The 21,976-nt window shown below is 37.8% G+C and overlaps 1 protein-coding gene across 2 annotated transcripts in view; it reads right to left on the bottom strand.

Moving 5' to 3' along the window:
* The window catches only part of Slc4a8 (solute carrier family 4 member 8), a 72,624-nt gene that overhangs the window by 42,351 nt on the left and 8,297 nt on the right, over positions 1–21,976 (bottom strand). For both annotated transcript variants that reach the window (XM_046436174.2, XM_058576270.1), the window contains exons 2-8: positions 16,031–16,112; positions 7,569–7,715; positions 6,948–7,083; positions 5,491–5,651; positions 2,758–2,946; positions 1,702–1,793; positions 489–646 (exon numbers count right to left, since the gene is read on the bottom strand). In XM_046436174.2, the coding sequence (XP_046292130.1) occupies positions 489–646; positions 1,702–1,793; positions 2,758–2,946; positions 5,491–5,651; positions 6,948–7,083; positions 7,569–7,715; positions 16,031–16,112 (965 nt within the window). The remainder of the gene's footprint in view (positions 1–488; positions 647–1,701; positions 1,794–2,757; positions 2,947–5,490; positions 5,652–6,947; positions 7,084–7,568; positions 7,716–16,030; positions 16,113–21,976) is intronic.

Below are 21,976 nucleotides of genomic sequence, written 5' to 3'. Positions count from 1 at the left end.
GTTCTGGACATCTGAATACTATCTATAATTTGTGGGGCTCTGGATCAATGGCATCACCACCTTCAGAGCACATGAATAGCCTTTTGAACAAATGCAGGCATATATGCAAAGCACATAAACCCTTCCAGAATTGTGGAAAGAGACACCAATACCCTTGCTTAAAGAATTTCCCTTGAATATGGCTCTGTAGAACTGAGAGAGTAAGATTTAGGCTTCCTATTATAACAAGTGACTGGCCTTTGCTATGCCCTCTGATTGCTCCTCCATTTTCCATTTTCAAGGCTGTAGGTACCATGTAATCATAGCCTTAAAAATCAGAATTTCTTTGCATAGCAGTTAATCAAATATACCCCAGTTTTCTGAGCTTGCTGCCAAATTTTTTAACACCATTCCTAAATTAATCAGTTCTAACTTTTGGTATTAGCTATCTTCTACCAGTGTTCACATAGATTTATACTCCAGATAGAAAGTTTTATCTTTGCCTTTACCTTGTTGGGATTGGCACTTCTGTCAGGCCTGAGAGAAGAACAGCTGGAGACAGCCTCACAAAGGCAACGATGGGCCGGTCCAAAGTATCCACCTCTCCAACCAGGACATTTGAGGCCTCTGCCCCACTGGGAATTTTTTTCATAAAATGAAGGTCCACCTGAAAGTGCAAAAGAGCCTTCTGACAATTTGGGAGCCATCATCTTAAATATAAACCACTCTCCTCATACCTGAAATTCACATTGTGATTTTATGGTTAACAAGTATTTTCTCATAGTCTTATTTGATCATTACAAAAACTCTGTATGGATAGATAAGACAGGCCATAATAATATTACTATTTAAAAAATAAAGCAACTGAGATCCAGAGAGCTAAAGTTAACTTGCCCAGGGCTGTAAAATAAAGAATCAAATTTAAATTTAGGTATTCTGAAGGCTGGGGGTGGGGTGTGGCTAAGTGGTAGAGCACATGCCTAGCATGTATAATGCTCCGGGTTCAATTCTTGGCACTTCAAAACAAACAAACAAACAAACATAAATACAGGTATTCTGGTTTGAATTCTACTCTACCATGCTTCCCCAGACTCTGAAACTCTGGGTCACATAATTTCACTTTTTAAATACTTGAATCCATTGTCAGAGGTTTCAGGTTTTCTAAATAAAGCAGGAATCTTCGAGCAGAGAAAGTGATATGACACTATTTTGTTTTAGAAAAATAGTGCCGGGGTAGACCAGAGCAAGGAGAGGTTAGAAGCAGGGAGATCAAGGTTTAGACCAGAAACTGCAGTGAGGTGCTGCTATTGCTGCAGGCCTCAGATTACACAGTCACAGCCTGCAAGACGTGTTTCTACCATGAGGTAGCAAAAGTACTGTTTTGGCAAAACTCTTGGATATAAGAAGGAGCTGCAGGAGACTGGCTACCAAAAAATACGTGAAAAAAATCAAGAGGTCTGGGTTGGGGAGGACTCTCAGTAGCTGGTCACAATTTTCAGCATTTTGAACCTGGAGGAACAAACTGACAAGTCAATCCCACCTGGGGGTCAGGTAGTGGGGAGAAGACCTGAGCAGATGGGCCTCCTTTTCCACAGAAGAAACTCTGGTCTTGCAAAAAGGGTATTAAAATAGCAAAGCTTGCCCAGATTCCAGCAGTTGGACCTATGGTTCCACTAGAGATAACCTTAAGCTTTGAAATCAACTTCCCATGTCTCTGCTTACCTTGCTTAAATCTACAGGACTGTGTTCACAATTCACTCCATTTTTCACTTCAAGATTTGTAGCTGGAACAGACTGAGGAGATAAAGTTTGACCTATTTGGAGAAAATCAAATAGAATCCTCTAAGTGCCTGCCCTTTTCCTTGTCTGACACACCCTATCCATCACCAGTTGGTTAGGACTTCTCCTGCAAAGTCTACATGGAGAAAAGTTAAGGTGACCATGAAGCCGGGATCCACTCATACCTATCTCCTTACCTACTAGTTAGTGGTAAGGGAAACAGAAGTCTTATTACTTTTGTACCTTTCTAAACATATTAGTGACTCTCTTTTCTTTCTCTGTTAAAGCAGTAATTCCTAACCAGAAGTATATAGGAGAGACTCCTTTGAAGAACTTTTCAAAAATACAGATTCCCAGGCATATCTCTGCACATTGCAATTCAATAAATGAGGAGACCAAGAAATGAACATAGATGAGGCAAACAGCAACCGAAATTCAATGAGTGGTTACAACCCACCATGTACCTGGCTAAAGGCTCTATAGAGATTAACTCATTGAAATCTCACAATATACTGAAAGAGTAGGTCCTATTATTATCTTTATTTTACCAGAGAGAAAGAAAGAAGTTTAGTAGGTCATATGCTTTGCAAGTGATAAAGCCAGAAACACAAGCCTAGAAGTCTGACTCAAGGGTCTACACTATCATATTTTGCCTCCCCAGTCTAAGATATTTGTTTACTCCTAAAAGGCTCCAGTTTACCTTCTCTGACCCCAAATTACTCCCAATATTTATATGGCCCCAAAGCTACATCAGTTATGAGACCACCCTGGGGTATAAGTCCTTTATCCTGAGTCCACTAAGATCTATCAAAAGCAAGCATACCAAGTGCTGCAAGAGAGACAAGTACCAGTCCCAGCTACTCACCTCACCAGTCACCGAAGTACAGTGTCTAAGTGAGCATGGAAACATACTGACAAGTACAGTAACTCAGCATCTCCAATGAGTTCCCCCCATCACTTATTAATAAAAGAAACAACAACCATTCAAAATAACCTTACCATTTTTATCCATTGAATGTGGATCAGACTGCTTCTTGCCAACTTCAGCAAAAGAGCGAACAATAGGAATAAGGTTGTTTCTCTTCTTTTCATTCTGATGATGATGCTTTTTGAGAAGGGCTTCCCTCACTTTAACCCTCATGCTATCGTTTAGGTCACTGAACAGTTCTTGCTGGTCCAGTATCAGGTCTAGAAAGTAGGCATTCATAAGAACACTCAAACTGAGGCCATCAGGTGGGGTGACCTCTCTAAAGCATTTGACATGGATATATAAAACTCTCCCCTCTCTTAGTTTTTGTTATGGGTTGAATGGTAGCCCCTCAAAAGATTTCTGTCCCAACTGCCCCACTCAAACCTATGAGTGTTACTTGATTTTTTAAAAGGGTCTTTTCAGATATAATGAAGTTAAGGATCTCAAGGTGAGATTTCCCTGCAAAAGCCTTCAGAGAGAGTATGGCCTTTCCTATATCTTGATTTTTGGGCTTCTGGCATTCAGAACTGTGAAAGAATAAAGTCTATTGTTTTAATCTACCAAGTTTGTGTGGAAATTGTTACAGCCATCCTAGGAAACTAATACAAATTTTATGGCCAGTATCTGATTCTTCTCCCACTTCTCTGAGCACTCCTTCTCTGACTCCTTGGCTAAACTTTTTTCTTCTAATATCCACAAGCCCGCTATGCTACCCATTGAAGGTTCCCAGTTTCTGATCTTCCTTTCCTTTAATAATCTCAACCACCTCTAAGACTTTAAGCACCAGCTGCCTATGAACTTATCACTCCAAAAACTATATGCTAGTTCAGATCTCTCGCCTAAGCATGACATTGAAGTTCCAATTACCCACTAGACATTTCCATCTAGATGTTCCACACACCTCTGGAAATCAATATGTACAAAATCAAACCCACTCTCTTTTCCAATAGACCTGCTTCTTTTCTAGTCACCCAACCACCTAAGTCAGAATCCTTAACTCTCTTTCTTTCAGAACTCAACTAATCTGTCAAATGGGTTTCATCAGTTCTACATGCCCAGCTTCACTAGAAATTGTCTCACTCCTTTTCCTCCCCTACTACCATTTCTCATAGTGTAGTAGTCTCACCTGAACTACTATAATAGTCTAATGCATTTCTCCCTTCAATTCACCTTTCATATTGCCATCATCATTATCTCTTTTTTTTAAATTTTTTATTGTTGGTTGTTCAAAACATTACATAGTTCTTGATATATCATATTTCACACTTTGATTCAAGTGGGTTATGAACTCCCATTTTTACCCTGTATACAGATTGCAGAATCACATCAGTTACACATCCATTGATTTACATATTGCCATACTAGGGTCTGTTGTATTCTGCTGCCTTTCCTATCCTCTACTATCCCCCCTCCCCTCCCCTCCCCTCCCCTCTTCTCTCTCTACCCCCTCTACTGTCATTCATTTCTCCCCCTTGTATCATTTTTCCCTTTCCCCTCACTTCCTCTTGTATGTAATTTTGTATAACCCTGAGGGTCTCCTTCCATTTCCATGCAATTTCCCTTCTCTCTCCCTTTCCCTCCCACCTCTCATCCCTGTTTAATGTTAATCTTCTTCTCATGCTCTTCGTCCCTACTCTGTTCTTAGTTACTCTCCTTATATCAAAGAAGATATTTGGCATTTGTTTTTTAGGGATTGGCTAGCTTCACTTAGCATAATCTGCTCTAATGCCATCCATTTCCCTATAAATTCTATGATTTTGTCATTTTTTAATGCAGAGTAATACTCCATTGTGTATAAATGCCACATTTTTTTTATCCATTCGTCTATTGAAGGGCATCTAGGTTGGTTCCACAGTCTTGCTATTGTGAATTGTGCTGCTATGTACATTGATGTAGCAGTGTCCCTGTAGCATGCTCTTTTTAGGTCTTTAGGGAATAGACCGAGAAGGGGAATAGCTGGGTCAAATGGTGGCTCCATTCCCAGCTTTCCAAGAAATCTCCATGTGACCGCAGAGAAGCAGAATTACTTAGATTCTTGAAATGGAGAAAGGCATGAAAACATCTTTATTTAACTTGTCTTGCTAAACAAAGCCCATTTGAGGGGAAAGTCCCCATAGGTGAGAATACCTAGGTGTTTCTCCAACTGTGATACCAAAACATAGTAAATTAACATCCAATCACACCAGGAAAACTCCATAAGACATGGATCTCCCCTTCACATCTTACTGAAAATGTGAGAATACTATGGCTTGATTTCCTACATATCTTTTCTAGATGCCATATTTTAAAACCTTTGATTCTCTTTAACTCCCTCTTCTCTGCACAACTCCCATTGCCTCTTTCTCTAATTATTCTTTTGGAGGAGGGTACTAAGCATTTAACTCAGGGGCAATTTACTACTGACCTAATTATTCTTAAGCATGTCTTCGTTGATGCACTTACTTTAATTGCTGATTCCATAGCCACTACCTGACTAAAAGATGCGCTCCCTGAAGGTAGAAACAATCTTTCCTGTATAACCCTAGCCTCACACATTATGAAGTGTATAATATATACAAAATAAATGTTTGTCAAATGAACCAGCAAATGTAAGACTAAGTGCTGTGTCATCTGAATCCCATAAAAGCCTGGGAAATAGAGTAGCTAACCCTTCCCCCTACTGAGTACATGGAGGTCAAGAAGGCTATGACTTGCCTAAGGACACACCACCACTATTCTTCCCTCTAAAGCATACACAAGCATTCCTTTTTCACTAACCTTACCTGAAATTTCTTCTATGCTATTTGCACGCATATCCAAAAGGACAGTTCCATTGATGAGGCAGCTCCTTAGCTCAAAGAGACTGTGCAATGAGAGGGTTGCCACATAAGGCTTGCTCCAGCGCTCTCCCCCATCCTCAACATCTTCTTCAAACTTCAGCCACCTAAAAGCATTACAAATAACTAGATGCCAAAGACAGAAAGTGAAGAATTTTCAAGAGAGAAAAACATCTGAATAGTCATATTGAACATTATAAAATCTGATCTATATGTTTAGGATACATTGTTCGATGAAAAAAGCAATTTTTTTTCACTGTCAATGTAACAGTGCAATATTGACCATAGTTTAATTTTGTTTTTATTTAAAGAAAAAATTTAAAATACAATTATATACATGTATAAGATACCAAATATATTCTTTGTTATTCCTAAGGTAGTGGGATTATAGATAATTTTCATTTTCTTCTTTTTGCTTATCTTTATTTTCTTTCTATAATAAGCATGCATTACCTGAACAATTAAAAAAAGATCTAGTTTATATCTCTTGGACAAAACTGCCAAATCATATTAATAAATCAATATTTTTCTTTTTTTAATCCGTGTTCTGTATGATCTTTAGTAGTTCTATGTTCTATGTGACCTTTAGGAGTCTACAAAGACAGAATGGCAGGAGAATAATTGCCTCTTCACCTGATATCAGGTTGACTGTCCTGTTTAACACTCTCTATCCATAGAAAATGTCCATGATACAGCAGGTATCCAGGAACAGCTATTTCAATGAGAGCTGATGCTACATTTTGCTAGTTACCCACCTTGCCTCCCAAAGTTCAGGCATGTTGGCTTTGTATCATCTGTCAAGATCACTGGCCAGTTACTAGAGGAGCCTAGACATGACCCTGGTTAATCTGAGGACTCTTCTGGGACTTGAGTCTCAGACAAACAGAACCACTCTACAGCAACTCCAGGAAATATAGTATTGAGCTAGTTATAATTTCAATGGTCTCTGTAAGATTAAATTGTCCCAGAGGAAATTAAAGTCTCAAAAATTCTGGGACTGTCAATGAATTAAAACCCAAATGACCCTATGGTTTACCCACAGAAAAAGTCTGAACCTATGCTTGCTGTCTGCTCAGCCGGGTCACAACCAAGGTGGCCCTGTTCAGCATCTTCTAAACAAGGCCTGTAGTATCAAGAGAGCCCATGAACTTACTCTGACCATCAAACAAATGGAGGAATCCCTGAAAGTTACATATGTATGTCACCAATCCCATGTTCAAGTTCACTAAGCAACAGGTATGACCAGAGACATCATAAAATGACCAATACTAAGATTCCTCATAGAAAACTCTGGAACATCAGTCCTCATTGTCAGTTATCACTTCTCCCAAAAAGAAAAGACAAGCAGGACTCTCATTTGCCTGCCCAAGCAGTTCTTGATCCAGGTTATTTTAGGACTTTACCTGGCTGTCTCCTTCCACTCTGCATCTTCTCCCTCTTTCATACAGATCTCATCCAGCTCTGTGAATAGCTCATGAGGTACATGCTCCTCATCTTCCTCAGTGCCAAGAATGAATTGAACACGCTGAGATGGTGTGTCTATGAAATCAATCACAGAGAAATGTCTGCATCTAGCCTCAAAACTAGAACAAAAATAGCATTCTGCCTTACCTAACAACTTCAGGAATGTATAGAAAAGGATCCCTAGTACAGATCAGAAATTTTCCTTTATTTTCAGAGAAAAAGCTATTCTCTGGAAGTAGTTTCATGAGAGGGAAAATTTATGAACTAAGGCCACTTACAGAAATCCCATAAAAACCCTAAAGTATGACAAATTTGATCAAAATGAATGGTTAACTCTCTAGCAAAGGATTTTACCTGTTATTGTATAAACTAGGGAGGAGTTGCTAAACTGTTGAGTTTTCATGAAGATACTTTTGGTTCTTAGAGGATTTCCACTTGGAAGCAAGCTCTGAAAACCGTTCCAAAGGTCTAGAGGATCAAGTGCATCTACTTCTGTCCCTCACATGCTCCTCGCCTCATCAAGCCTTCTGGATACCCACCCTCCCTCCCCAAGTTGTTACCATGGGCTAGAGCTTCCAGGCCCTCCTCCCCCTGGCTGGCTCCTTTGCCCCGCCCTCGTCTTCGGTGCTTCTGGCCGTGGGTGCGGTGGTGCCGATGGCTCTGCCGGCCCAGTGGCATCCGAACCCCCACATACAGAGTTCTGTGACCTGGAAAGAAGCAGAAGGTCTGTGGAATTAGCTCCTTTAGTAAAAGGAGCCTAGCATAGTTAAGAGCAAAAGGATCACAGAAAAAATCAGTTTTTGATTAAAAAAAAAAAATTTCAAAGACTTCCAGGACTACAGATATAGCAATCTCAGAGATGAAGGTGTCTTCTTCTGTCCTGCATGTGGCTGCAAACCTTACAGGGATGTTAGGAAGATAAAAGAAATAATGTGCATTAGGGGTTGATAATATAACTCAGTGGTAGAGTGTATGCTTAGAACTCCCCCACCCCTGTAAAAAAAGACACATGAATATGACTTGCAAATTGTAAAGGCCTATATGATTTAAGTTATTATTATTACAATGATAATCTAACTTTTAAAAATGCAATACAATTTGCTTATGATGATTCTGGCAAGTCTTGGCAGGGAGGCAGTTTAGAAAAGTGTTTAAGAGCACAATTAAGGCTCAAAAGAGCCTGCCTGGATCCAAGACTCCATTTCATTATTTGCTAGCCATGTCACCTTGAACTAGTTATCTAATCTCTCTGTGATTCATCTTTTAGAAGAAATACTAAAAGCTTACTATTTAGACTCATAAGCTTGTCATAAGTAGTAAATAAGATAATGCATGTAAATGCTTAATGTAATATCGAAATACATCAGCCAATACATTCTAGGATAGGCTTGCATTTTTTTTCTTGAATTATAGAATACACAATTTAAAATAGTAGTAAAAGATTAGTTATAAATCATAAGGAGCATGATGCTGGGTTTAAAGAGAAATATTAAATATTGTACAAAGAGTGAGGAACATGAGAAAATAAGTGATCCATAACATTCCACTCTAGTTCCTCCCTACTCCCTCATTCCTTCAATAAGCCTGTTTTTTATTTTGATTCTCCTACTGGCTTCATCAGCCTTCCTGCCAAACCTGGAGCTCAGAATCACTAGCTACAGAGCTTCTCCCACCCCCAAAACACAGAGTCTTGGTCTTCCCCTTATTTCTACCTGATTTCTACAAATCTGAAACCTTATCCATATTCCCTCTGTCTGATCAGGTGACTTTGCTTTATATTTTACCCAGAAGACCAAGGCCCTCTCATGTGAACTTTCTCCATCTCAGTCTGGCTCTTCTCTTTGTCAGGCTCTCAATCCCATTGCTGCCCACCCCTCTGGAGTCCCTGTGCCTCAGCTATCCTCAGCCTCTCCTTTCTATCCATCCCTTCCACAGGTTTCTGACGATCTTTTTTTTTTTTTTGGTTGCTCAAAACATTACAATGATCTTGACATATCATATTTCATACATTTGATTCAAGTGGGGTATGAATTCTTATTTTTACCATGTATACAGATTGCAGGATCACACTGGTTATACATCCACGTTTATATATACTGCCATACTAGTGTCTGTTGTATTCTGCTGCTTTTCCTATCCCCTTCCTATCCCCCCTCCCCTCCCTGATCTTAAAAGGAAAACTTCCTAATGCAGTACTTCTCCCAAATTTCCACTTTTCCTTCCTTTTCCATCAAACCATTTTCAAGAACTCACCGACCTAACTCTTTCCTTACCAATTCCTTGTTCCATGTTCCATAGAAGTTAACAAAGCAGGGGGCCTCCTTCCTGCCTCTCATACTAATTTAACCTTACAAACTAATCCTCCTGGTCACATCTCTGATCACAGCTCATCTTTTTGAATTCACGATTCTTCATGATGAATCCTCAGCCTCCTTTCTAGTATTTTCTTCTGTTAGGACAAGTTATACATTCAATGTGAAAAAAGAAGACCTCCAAGAGATCAGCTCAAGAGACATAAAAGGCAAATCCTCCATGTACTACCTTCTCATACAGTTCTTCTCTACCTGAACCAAATTGTTATTCTACAAATGTGCCAATGCTTTCTGGGCACTGAGTTGGTTCTCTCATCCAAGATTCATTGCAAATGCACCTTCCTTCTTAGTATTATTTCTGATTTCCCTGATCAGATGTGCTGTCTCCTTTCTCTAAATACTCAGATCCCTTGGTTAGCACTTTTCTTATACACTTATTTTCTGCCTTGCATTAAAGTCTAGCAGGTGTCTTATCTCCTCACTATTCATCTACAAGCTCCTCAAGGTCCTAGGACGGACTCTCAGAATCCCTAGCACAGGGTCTTACACATTGTCAGTGCTCCACAAACATTCAGCAAATGGAATGTCTTCTAAGGGCCTCCCCTAGGAGTATAAACCCTTAGGACTCCCTCAGGACTATACCATTTGACCTAAGAGGGTCTCTGATCTGAAAGATGCTACAAAAGGAACCTGTAACTAAAGTAAGGGTGTTTAGGGTAGATGACGCACTAACCAGAGCATGGGGGATTGAGAAGATCCTTAGCAACCTGAGAATGGAAAGCTTAATCAGGAAGACTTCCCAGAAAGGCAGACTTTAGGAGAAGAGTTGCCAACTATACATTTTTCCCCAGTAGTGGGATTTCCTAAAACTGCACTCAGCTTCCTTGTTAGCACGCCCCACTTCCAAGTGGTGATAAAGTGTCTTGGGTACTGCTCTAATATCCCTTTGTCTATTCCCCCTTCCTTTCTTTGTCTTTCCTATTTTCTAAATTCCAAAGTGATAAAGAAAAATTGAACAGAAACAATGAGAACTAAATGAGAAATGGTCAGAGACTTGTTAGACTGTGGAGAGGCAGGAGGATAAAATGTTTAGCATCTGATAGAACTGCACCTTTACCCTCCTCCAGTCTAAGAATAGTCTTAGGTTGCCTCATACACATCTCAGCACATTTTTGACTGATAGATCTCTAAATATAATGTGGCCATCTTACAACTTCATAGAAAGAGAAAAAGAGAGTCAGGAATGTTGGCACACAACTGCAATACCAGCTACTCAGGAGGCTTAAGATAATAGAATCACAAGTTCAAGGCCAACCTCAGTAACTTAGTAAGACCCTGTCTCAAAATAAACAAATAAAAAGGCTGGGGATATAGATCATCGATGGAGCACCCCTGGATTCAACCCCTGTACCACAAAGAGAAAAATATAGAGCCAAAGGAGATCAGCTGCTAAGAATCGGGATTCTAGACCTCTGACATTATAAAATATAAAGGGTATAAAATATGAAAATGATTAAGTTGAAGATCATCTGTTAATTAATAATATTCCACTATAGTATACCAATGAAGTCCTTATGGTACACCACTGAGATCAATCCAGGTAACATTAACAGGAGACTAGAGTCATCTAATCCTGTCCCAAAGGCAGGGGATACAGTTGTGAATGGCACAGTCTTCAGGATGTATTTCTAGTTGAGGGAGACAGACATCACAAAAATAAAAAGGTGTTACTTCAAATATTAATAATTGAAAATCAAAGGTAAAGTGCCAAAGTGTCTGTAATAGGGGGTAGAATGGAGAAGAAAGACTATTTATTTATTTATTACTGGTATTAGTGATTGAACCAAAGAAAGCTTTACCACTAAGCTATATCCACGGTTCTTTTTTTTTTTTTTTTTTTTTTTGAGATAGGGTCTCACTAAGTTGCTTATGGCCTTGCTAAGTTAACCAGGCTGGCCTTGAACTTGCAATCCTCCTGCCTCAGCCTCCTGAGAAACTGGGATAACAGGCATGTTCAACAATGCCTGGCAAGAAGCAAGACCTTAGCTAAGATGATTAGAGGGAAAGTCATGATAATGAGATAGTAAAGCCAAAAGAAAACTTGGGAGAGGATTATTTTAGGGAAAGGGAAGATCAAGTGCACATGCCCTAAGCTAGAATGTGCAGGGCTGGTTCCAAGGTAAAATGACATCCAGTAATGCCAGAGCAAGGTAGAAAAAGGAAGGAAAGGATTTCAAAGAGGACAGAAAGACTGGCAGGAGCAAATTGTAAATCCATAGGCCACGAAAAACATAATTAGATCCCAGAAAACCACTTCAAATGGCCCTTAAATTGGTGATGTTGGTGTTGAAAAGTTTGGCTCGTGTAGGTACAGCTGGACTTGGGAAAAGAACCACCTCACTGAGGGATGAAATTCAGTCTTTCATTTCATCCACCTCAACCATGGGCTTCCTCTTTCCTCAAAATGCCCCCAAAAGTCAGGCTATGACCCCCACTTCTCATTGAGCACATTCCAAATACTTCCACTAGGCTTACACTGGAATGTTGCTAGTATTATTTAATGTTAATTATATTCTAAAGAGAAATTGAGAAGGCAGTGATTAGGTATTAGAATCAATGTTATTAGATCATATTTTGTTTGTTAATTAGCTCACTGTAACTATTAGTAAAAACAAAAAGAGTAGATCTCCTTATTGACTTCCTACATCTTGTCCAGATGACGGTGAGTCCAGATTCTAATATTCAATTTCTAGGAAAGGTTCAGGCCAGATCACTCTTTAGAGATAACACAATGGTTCAATTGTTCTAACTATCTCTACTTATCTCTTCAGAGAAGGATCACAGAAGGCACTCAGTAAATGTTTGCTGACTAATTCATATATGGCTTTGCTTGATATCTAAGTTCCCACTCTGTGAGTCTGAGTATAATGGGAGCAAGTTTCTGGAGCAAGTAAGACAAAAATCTTGAGAAAGGAAGACCTTCTGCCTACCTCTAGAAAAACCTTTAGAGAGAAGGGCAGAAATGAAAACAAGTTCAACAGGGGTCACAGCTAAGAAGGACCAAATGGTTGTCTGAAAATTTGATATCAGTTTCTAGGCTGGGGATTCTGAAGTAGGAATTTGTATTTTCTGGATGAAATTTAGCAGAAAAGATGACAAATACATTATTAGGAAGAAATATAGCACTAATAAAGTTCAGTCCATCTAACTGGATTCTGGCAGTCCTTTACCAAACTAATCCTGTGGCCACTTCATTGGTCATTCAATTACTCTTCTACCCACAGTCTTTTCCCTTTCATCTACCTACCAACTTACAAAAAAACCATTTCTTCCCATCTAATTCCTCATTCTTTTTTCTACTCAGTATCAAAACTAGTCTATTGTGGCTATCCGTGTGCAAAAAAGTATTCCAATTAAGCAAAACTTATGAGAAAGATGTAACTTTAGTGTGTATTTTTTTAAAATAAGTATATATCCACATATATAGTACAAGCATTATTAAGCTGGCACTGAATCTTGTGGAGCAGGATAGAAACCATAGGTATTACCATGTGACCAATATATAATGCAGTACACTCACACTGTTTACTCCACATTCACAGAGAACCATTAGCATATACTAAAGGATGTTCTGCTCCTCTGGGTTGAGAGGTTGACTCAAAATCACAGGGGGTAACCTATGTGTAGAACAGATGTAAGCCTTTTTTTAAAAAGTAATAATTGTGATCAAATGGCTCTTACATCTGCTAAAACTTACAAAGTCATTAAACTTGTTCCAGGATTTATAAATCTAGTATTTAATCAAAAATAATGACCTGCCAAAAAAAAAAAAATGGAAAAAACATTCCTCTAACTAAAGCAACTGCCCTGTTTTCCCCTGGGACTATAAAGCACATCATGGAATATTTCTCTTCTTGCATTTATCTCTGAAACTCTGTTCTAATGTTTGCTTTTGAATATATATATATGTGTGTGTGTGTATATATATGTGTGTATATATGGTATATAATACATGTATATATTATACACACACACACGGCAACATCATGATATAGTATATATTCTCTTACTGATAGAATTAGTTGGTGCAAGAAGACCCACAGAAATTGTTCTGAAAATGGGGTTAGGGAATGGTTTATGTCATGTAGGTAGCAGGTGTTGAATAAAGGGACAGGAAGATCTGTAACTTTCTCTGCAGCCAGAACTTTGTATCATAGCATGTATATTATTATTTTTTAATTTGTTTTACTTAGTTACACATGACAGTACAATGATCTTGACATATCATACATTTGAATCAGATGGGATATAATTCTCATTTTTCTGAGTGTAGTGGTTGCAGAATTACATTGATCATGCAGTCACGTATTTACCCACAGCAATAATAATGTCAATTTTATTCTTCTGTCCTTATTGAGTCACAACACATTTCTGTCTTCCATCAAATGAGGACTGATTTTATTCCATCTCTTCAAGAGACACCACCACCCTGAGTTCAGCCTTACTGAATCTGAAGAATGCACTCAGTAGTGAGCCAAGGGTGGCCCCCACAGTATGGCCAATCCTACAGCAAATCCCAACTCCCTCTCTTCTTCAGAGCTGCTCTCAAACCATATCAAGCCTAGGGAGTGGGTACCATTTGTCCTCTATTTGCCTGTAGTGCTTTTTTAAAAAAAAAATGCTTACGTAGAAAAGATCCTAGCTTTCAGAAAGGTCTATGCATAAAGGACCATTTCCCGATACACTACCCTCTAGAAACACTATCATCATATGCGGCCTTCTTTACAGCAAAATAGAGCATTGTAGAAGGAACAGATGATGTCATTTGGAGATGCTGTTCCTGCTGCCAATTACTTAGCTGACTTCTGTGGATGAAACCTAGTCCTCAGGAACTGAATGCCTGCCAGGTTTATAATTCTATAATTCTATTCCCAAGTAGACAAAAGTATTCATAAATGCTTACCTCCTTTGCTAGAGGACAACTAAACAAATAGCAACATGTCCCCCAAAGTGTAATAAGAAGGTAGAGAACAGGATTATCAGCAAAGAAGAAGAGGCACGCACAACATTAAAATACCTACCTGATGGAGTAAAACTGAAATTGGATCTTTAATGCTGGATACTGTCCTCCCTTGCAGGCAATGTGCCAAAATGAAAGAAGCAGGACTCTATCCAATGATATTAAACTAGATGACCCTGGTGCAGTTTTCCCAGATGTGAAATTTGGATAATGATACCTGTTCTAGAGTACTAAGAAAATGCAAAAGACAACTTGCATAAAGTGCTTAATCTGATGCCTAAAATTAAAGGGCATTCGATAAATAGTAGTCTCTCGCTCCACACCCTTCCCCTGTCTCTCCTACTTTCTCTCATTTGCTGAAACCTACAATGGCTTTTCATCTGTATGGTCAAAATAACTTGAAAAACCTGACCTTGATATACCTGAACACCACTGACCACCATAGAGCCGCCCATATAAGTTCTCATGGCTGAGTCAGCCTTCATTATCTCCCCATCCAAAGGACAAGCTTTCTCTGAGGGTTGCACAACTTTGATGAAAAACCCCATCATAGGAACAAGCAGTACAGAGAGAACATTTCACATGCTGTCTAAGGCATCAGAAAGTTGCTGTATCATAGCTTTCAGCTGTGCAGGGGATGCTGCAGATACTTCACAAAGACTTTTGGGCCAAATGTGACTTCTTAAGAAAGCTATACTTATGGAATACATAAAACAGATTCTTCTAAACAAAACTGAACATTACATATCAGGAATCATGGCTAAATGTGCGTATGATTGCCAAAGTTCCAACTAGGCTCCATGGAAAAAAGAAAAGCATTAGGACATCGCGACGGTTATGTGTGGGGAGCTGGAGAGGAGAGAAGAGAAAGGAAGAAGAGTCCTAATAAGGTAAATTAGAGCCAGTCAGCAAAAGTGCCTTTTTCTTCCTTCTGAGTCAGTTGGGGTTTAATTTTTTATACATTTTTTTTTATTGTCAATGGACCTTTATTTTATTTATTTTTATGTGGTGCTGAGAATCAAACCCAGTGCCTCACACATGCTAGGCAAGCGCTCTACCACTGAACCACAACCCCAGCCCCGTCAGTTGAGTTTTTCAACTGAGGTTTTTATATAACTTTGAGCTATGAACTCCTAGAGAGTATGTCACAGGTATGTTCCTGTTTTCTCTTTTCTTGTTTAGGTGAAACATCAAGTAGAAATGGGTATAGTTAGAATAGGAAAAGCAAATATTGTGAATGGGGTTTAAAAAAAGGGTTTTATAGCCAAATTGAGTTTTAAAAACTATTTGTATTTTATTTTCTTTTAAAAATTTCTATGTACTCATACTTCCAGGAATTTGTCAAGAATCAAATAATTGAACTCTGAACTGAATACTTCACATTCTCAAGGAATAGATTATTTATTAGTATTTAGATTGAACCTTACAGCGCTTAAGACACTGTATCATATGCTGTCAATTCCTAAGGATATCCCTATCCAGATGGGATGGGATTATTAGCTATGCTTTTATTTAACAGATGAGTACATTGAGGCTAAAATAAATTAAGTGATTTTTCCTCAGGGTCTTATAGCATGAGAAATAGTTAGTACTCAAACCTAGGTCTCCTGAGGGAAAGCCAGGTCTGTTCTTCCTGCATCAGGCTGCCTCTTGCCAATTTCCCTTATTAAACAAGAGCAGCAGCTCTTACCTTCCAGTTCTTCTTTCTCATAGTGAATGTTGAGAACTGTACTGGTCCCACCCTGATCTACAACAGCTTCTTCATCTGGTCTCTGTTGAAACACAAACACAAAAAATAGTCATAGTACTACACATATATTCATTCAAACACTAAAGTATCTTGAGCCCAGACCCTTTTGAGATTATGAGTGGGGAGCTTGTGGTTTACATAAATATTTAAATTTGAACTTCACAGTAGTTTTGAGATGCAAATATGGCAGCCACTCTTTTTCTCATTTTATAAATAAGCATCCTGAGACTCAGAGAACACTAAATAATTTTGACTGAAGGTCATGAATATGATAAAAGGTAGAGCTAGAACTGAGCCCAGGTCTTGTGACTGCAGATCTCGTATCTTTTCCACCACCCTACTCCACCTATGCATCTATATAATGATTTGGCATTTTGCAAATGCTGTCAAGTATATTGTCTCTTTTGGTGCAAACTGGTCTCCTTGACCTTTCTGCAACATTTGAATGTTTGCTACACTGTCCTTGAAATTCTCCTCCTTGCTCCTGATCAGGCTTTCTCTGTCTCATCCAAAGGCTCATCTTCTTCTTCCTCTAACCTTAATTTCCAAGGAAGAGCTCTCCTTTTTTTAAAAAAAAAATATTTATTTTTTAGTTGTAGTTGGACACAATACCTTTTATTTTATTTATTTATTTTCATGTGGTGCTGAGGATTGAACCCAGGGCCTCACACATGCTAGGTAAGTGCTCTACCGCTGAGCCACAATCCCAGCCCCTCCTTTTTATTGACCATACTGAGGATTGAACCTAGGTGTGCTCTGCCACTGAGCTATATACTCCCAGCTCTTTTATTTATTTATTTTTTAAATGTTGAGACAGGGTCTTGCTAAGTTGCCCAAACTGGCCCCAAACTTTCAACCATCCTGCCTCCATTTCCCAAGATGATGGGATTACAGGCATATGTCACCATCTTATGCTCCAAGGAAGAGTTCTTTTCTCTTTGTTTCTCTTCCTTGAGTTTTACAATTTCAACCACAGCCTTAAATTGTGTTGCTCAGGACTTGATGAGGCACTGGGATGCTGCAATTCAAAATCTATGTATCTAAAAGCAAACAAACCTTCCTTTCAAAAGTAGTATCCTTGGGGAGGCTGGGGTTGTGGCTCAGCGGTCGAGCGCTCGCCTAGCATGTGCCAGGTGCTGGGTTCAATCCTTAGCACCACATAAAAAAATAAATAATATAAAGGTATTGTGTCCAACTACAGCTAAAAAAAAATTTTTAAAAAGTAGTACCCTTGGGATGGGGATATGGCTCAGTGATAGAGTACTTGTTTGGCATACACGAGGCACTGGGTTTAATCCCCAGTATTACAAATAAAAATTTTTTTAAAAAAGATAAAATACAAAAGTAGTACCCTGTCGTGATGTATTTATTACTACCCAGGTACCATCATTTCTTAGTTCTTGTTAGAAATTTCAAACTTATTTATTCATCTATTCTACATGTATTTAATGTCTACCATATGCCTTCAGGGAATTAGTTCCCTTTTATTATCAAGTCCCTATTTGCAATTTTTCTCAAATTTTCTCTCATTTCTCATTCATTCTACCCTACACTCTTTAGTCCTTTAGATCATAGAAAGAGTTTTTTTGGGGGGTGCTGGAATCACACCCACCTTCTTCCCTGAGGGCTATTTTCTCTGCCTGGAATTACCATTCCTACCATTCTCTCCCTGTTGTTCCCACCCCACATGGGCAGCTAATACATAGTCATCATCTATTAGATCTCATCATATATGCACTTCCTTGGAAGATGTCCCTAACTTATCCCCAATTCTAAACTAAGTTAAGTCCCCCATCTATATGTCCTCATAGTATACCACAATTCTCTTTAGTAATGAAATGTTTCTTTTTGCTCCTATAGGGAGGAACTATCTTCCTCAACATTTTATTCCAGCATGTAACACAGCTTTTTCACACAGTAGGTGTTCAGTAAATCTTTGTTAAAAAAATAAAATAGCACCTACCTTATTAAATCCTGAATTGCTTCCAAAAAACTCTTAACTGATATGGCAACAAATCTATTTTCCTTCTCAAATCTGTGATTTGGCCAGGCTGACTGATCCCAAGAGCACTGTGCATATTCCCACCTTCATACCTTTGCTCAAACTGTATGAGATCTGGTTATCTAATATGCCCTTACTCTAAAATTTTTAGCACACTAGTCCTCACCTTTCTTCCAGATCTTGTTCAAATTTCCAGATTACTATTCCAATGTTACTACTTTGTACATGTTCCCCAAAAGGGGGATTCAATCCAAGGCTTTTCATGTGCTAGGCAAACAATCTACCGCTGAGGTACATTTCAGTCTTTTAAAAAAATTTTTTCAGTATAGGGATTTTTATCATTTATTTGAGACAGGGTCTCACTAAGTTGCCCAGGCTGGCCTCAAACTTGCAATCCTCCTGCTTTAGCCTCCTAAGACACTGGGATTACTTACAGGCATTGGCTACCATGCCTGGTTATTCTTAAATGTTTTTAAGTTAATAAGTTTATTTCTTTTTAGCTCTATCCCTTCAAAAAGTCTAGCACATATGATGAACTAGTAATGAGTATCATTAGCACCTGGACTGTGGTCTCTTAAAATACAGTTTTCTACTAAAAGGAATCAGAGCTCCTTGGATAAATGGCTGGTCACAGTTCTGAGTCAGGAAATGACTTTAGATGGTCTAAAACATCTTGTCATTATAAATAGTTTTAAAAAGCACTCAAAGACCACCTGGGGTCATGTCAAAAGAGCTGTGAAGCCAATCTAAAGAGAACCCTTGTCAAATACTGGAAAAATTGAACATCAAGGGGCTGGGGGTTTGGCTCAGCAGTAGAATGCTAGCCAACCACGGTGCTGGGTTCGATCCTCAGCACCACATAAAAATAAATAAGTAAAATAAAGGTATTGTGTCCAACTACAACTAAAAATATGTTTTTAAAAATTGAACATCAATAGCCACAGATTGTATATATCAAATATGTTAAGATCCATGAGTTTATAATGTCACTTTAAAAATTAAACAAAGGGCTCAGGATATAGCTCAGCAGTAGAGCATTTGCCTAGCTCATGCAAAGCCATAGGTTTAACCCCTGCACATGTGTGCACACAAAAGGATCATTTATCTGGGATTTTCTACATAAATTATACCATATCATAGATGGCAAAAGTCAATAAGTGAAAAAGGAATGATTTAAAATATATATATAGATAGATATAGATATAGATATATTGATACAACATCACCATTTTGCAATCTCTAATGACCTACATAGATTTTTCAATGGCTGCTAATGTCTCAAGAGAGAAAATCCATGATGTAATCTTAAGTTATTGTCCGTGAATCTGATTAATCCTCTAAATTCAAATACCAACTTACTGAAAATACTATAAAACAGAGTTCCATGGAAAACAACACTATAGGAACACAACCAATCAATCAGTAGGAATGAGTATCATTAGTACCTAAATTATATATCTATTTCTTCAAATTGAACCCAGAAGCACTCTACCACTGAGCAATATCCCAGTTCTTTTTAAATTTTTTAAATTATGAGATAGGTTCTCACTGAATTGTCCAGGCTGGACTTGAACTTGAGATCCTCCCGCCTCAGTTTTATGAGGCATTATAGGTATGAGTCACCATGCCTGGCTTAGACTGCAGTCTCTTAAAATAGCATTCTCTACTAAAAGGAATCAGTTTTAAAAGAAACAATTAAAAGAAGCAATGAACCAATTGCTATGTGTAGGCTTTATTTGGATCCTGATTCAAACAACTAACTAAAAGCTTTCTAAAAAATTATCTACATAGGGCTGGGGATGTGGTTCAGTGGTAGAACACTTGCCTAGCATGCAGAAGACCTGGGTTTGATCTCTTGCACCACACACACACAAAAATTATCTACACACTTATTAGGATGGCCAAAATCCAGGATGCCAAATGCTGAAGAGAATGTAAAACAATAAGAACTCTCATTTATTGCTGATGGAAGAGCAAAATGCTCTTACAAAACTAAAGATATTCTTACTATATGATTTAGCAATTGTGCTGCTTGGTATTTACTCAAAATAATCAAAAACCTATGTCTACACAAACACCTGAACACAGTTTTTATTCATAATTGTGAAAACTTAGAAGTAACTGAGATGTCCCTTCAATAGGTGAATAGATAAATAAACTATGGTATATCTAAATAATGGAATATTAATCAGTACTAAAAGAAAATGAACCATTAAGCCATAAAAAGACGTAGAGGAACCTTAAATGTATATTACTAAGAAACCAATTGAAAAAAAGGTTATATACTGTATAATTCCAACTATATAACATTGTGGAAGAGGAAAAACAATGGAGACAGTAAAAAGATCAATGGTCATCAGGTAGATTAGAGGGGAGGGAGGGATAAATAGGTAAACACAGATTTTTAGGGAATGAAAATGCTGTGTATGATACTATAATGGTGGATAAATGTCATTATACATTTATCCTTTCAGAGATATATACCGGGGGAAAAAAGAGATATATACTGAAATATTTTCAGATGAACAGAAAATTTATATATGCAAAAGAATTTATTTAGAAATATTAATTTTATAAATTTTATAAAAATAATATTCAAAATATACAGATAAATATTTAACCTCAATGTCTTCTTCAACACTATAGGTGTTTTGATTTAATTAACACAATTTTTTGCATATTAGTTTTAGTTCCAGCTTAGCTGTAAAGACTCTCGCATACTGTTTTTCTGAGCATGTAGAAAGCCCTGCATTTTGTTTTTTGTTTGTTTGTTTATGGTATTAGGGATTGAACTCAGGGTTTTACACATGCTAGGTAAGGCTCTATCACTGAGCTAAATCCCTAGCCCCTGAGGAATAATTTTTAAGTGGAAATAAACTTGGCTTTATTTTGGACTTATTATTTGCTCACCTAGCTTATCTTTTAGATCATGAATTCCCTGACTGCAGCATAATGTTTTTGTTTCCATAATGTGTTCTTCATCCTTCTTTTCTCCCAAAAGCCAAAATAAAAGCTTACCACTGTAAGTAGCCTATGCACCTATTTAAATTCCAGGAGGGTGGTTACTGTATCTTATGTTCACCTAGCAGCCAGTACAATGCCCAGCACATGATAAATATCCAATAAACTTCAACAAGTATTTATTAGTTTTATGAATTCTTTATTTGATATCATATATTTTCTCATAAACCAAGTATATGAATAAAAATATTATAAAATGAATAATTATTATGGTTTCCCACTGTTTTTAATATTCAAAGGGCAGGGATAAATTGATTCAGATACTTGGTATATCCACAAACAGCTGACATAGTTGGAATCTGGAGGGAGGAAGGGAAGAAATGATCAATTTCTTAACTCCAAGACTATAAAATCAAAATATGAAGAGTAAGGTCAATCATCTGAAAATTTGAATTGGAAAACTACGTGTTTTTGTTAGTTTTCTTAATTTAGGTTGATTGACCACAGCCTAAATTCACTGAATAAATTGTTCATCCACTTTCTTTGTCTTGCCAAAGAAAAGAGAGCCACTTTCAGTGACCATTAGCCAAAGTATTTAGGTTGAATGTGAATGTGTGAATCATGGTTAAATAAACCAAATATTTAAAAATAAAAATAATTATAGGGCACTCATAGAAATTTAAACAACTAAATGGTATTTGATTATATTAAGTAATTATCATTACTTTTGAAAGTATGGTAATAATCTTGTGTTACAAACTTTTACTGATGAAATGATCTGATGTATTTGGAGAATAGATGAAGACATAGATGAAACAAGATGGTGTGCTCATTGCTGAAGCCAAATCATGAGTACATGATGATTCATTATGCAAATCTCTCTACTTTGATATATGCTTGAAATGTTTGGTAAATTTCAAGCA

Source organism: Marmota monax, unplaced genomic scaffold (assembly GCF_021218885.2).
Source record: "Marmota monax isolate L192 unplaced genomic scaffold, Marmota_monax_Labrador192_F-V1.1 WCK01_AAM20220418_F8-fsc00012, whole genome shotgun sequence".
Classification (NCBI taxonomy): domain Eukaryota; kingdom Metazoa; phylum Chordata; class Mammalia; order Rodentia; family Sciuridae; genus Marmota; species Marmota monax.
This window is presented reverse-complemented; position numbering and strand designations above follow the sequence as displayed.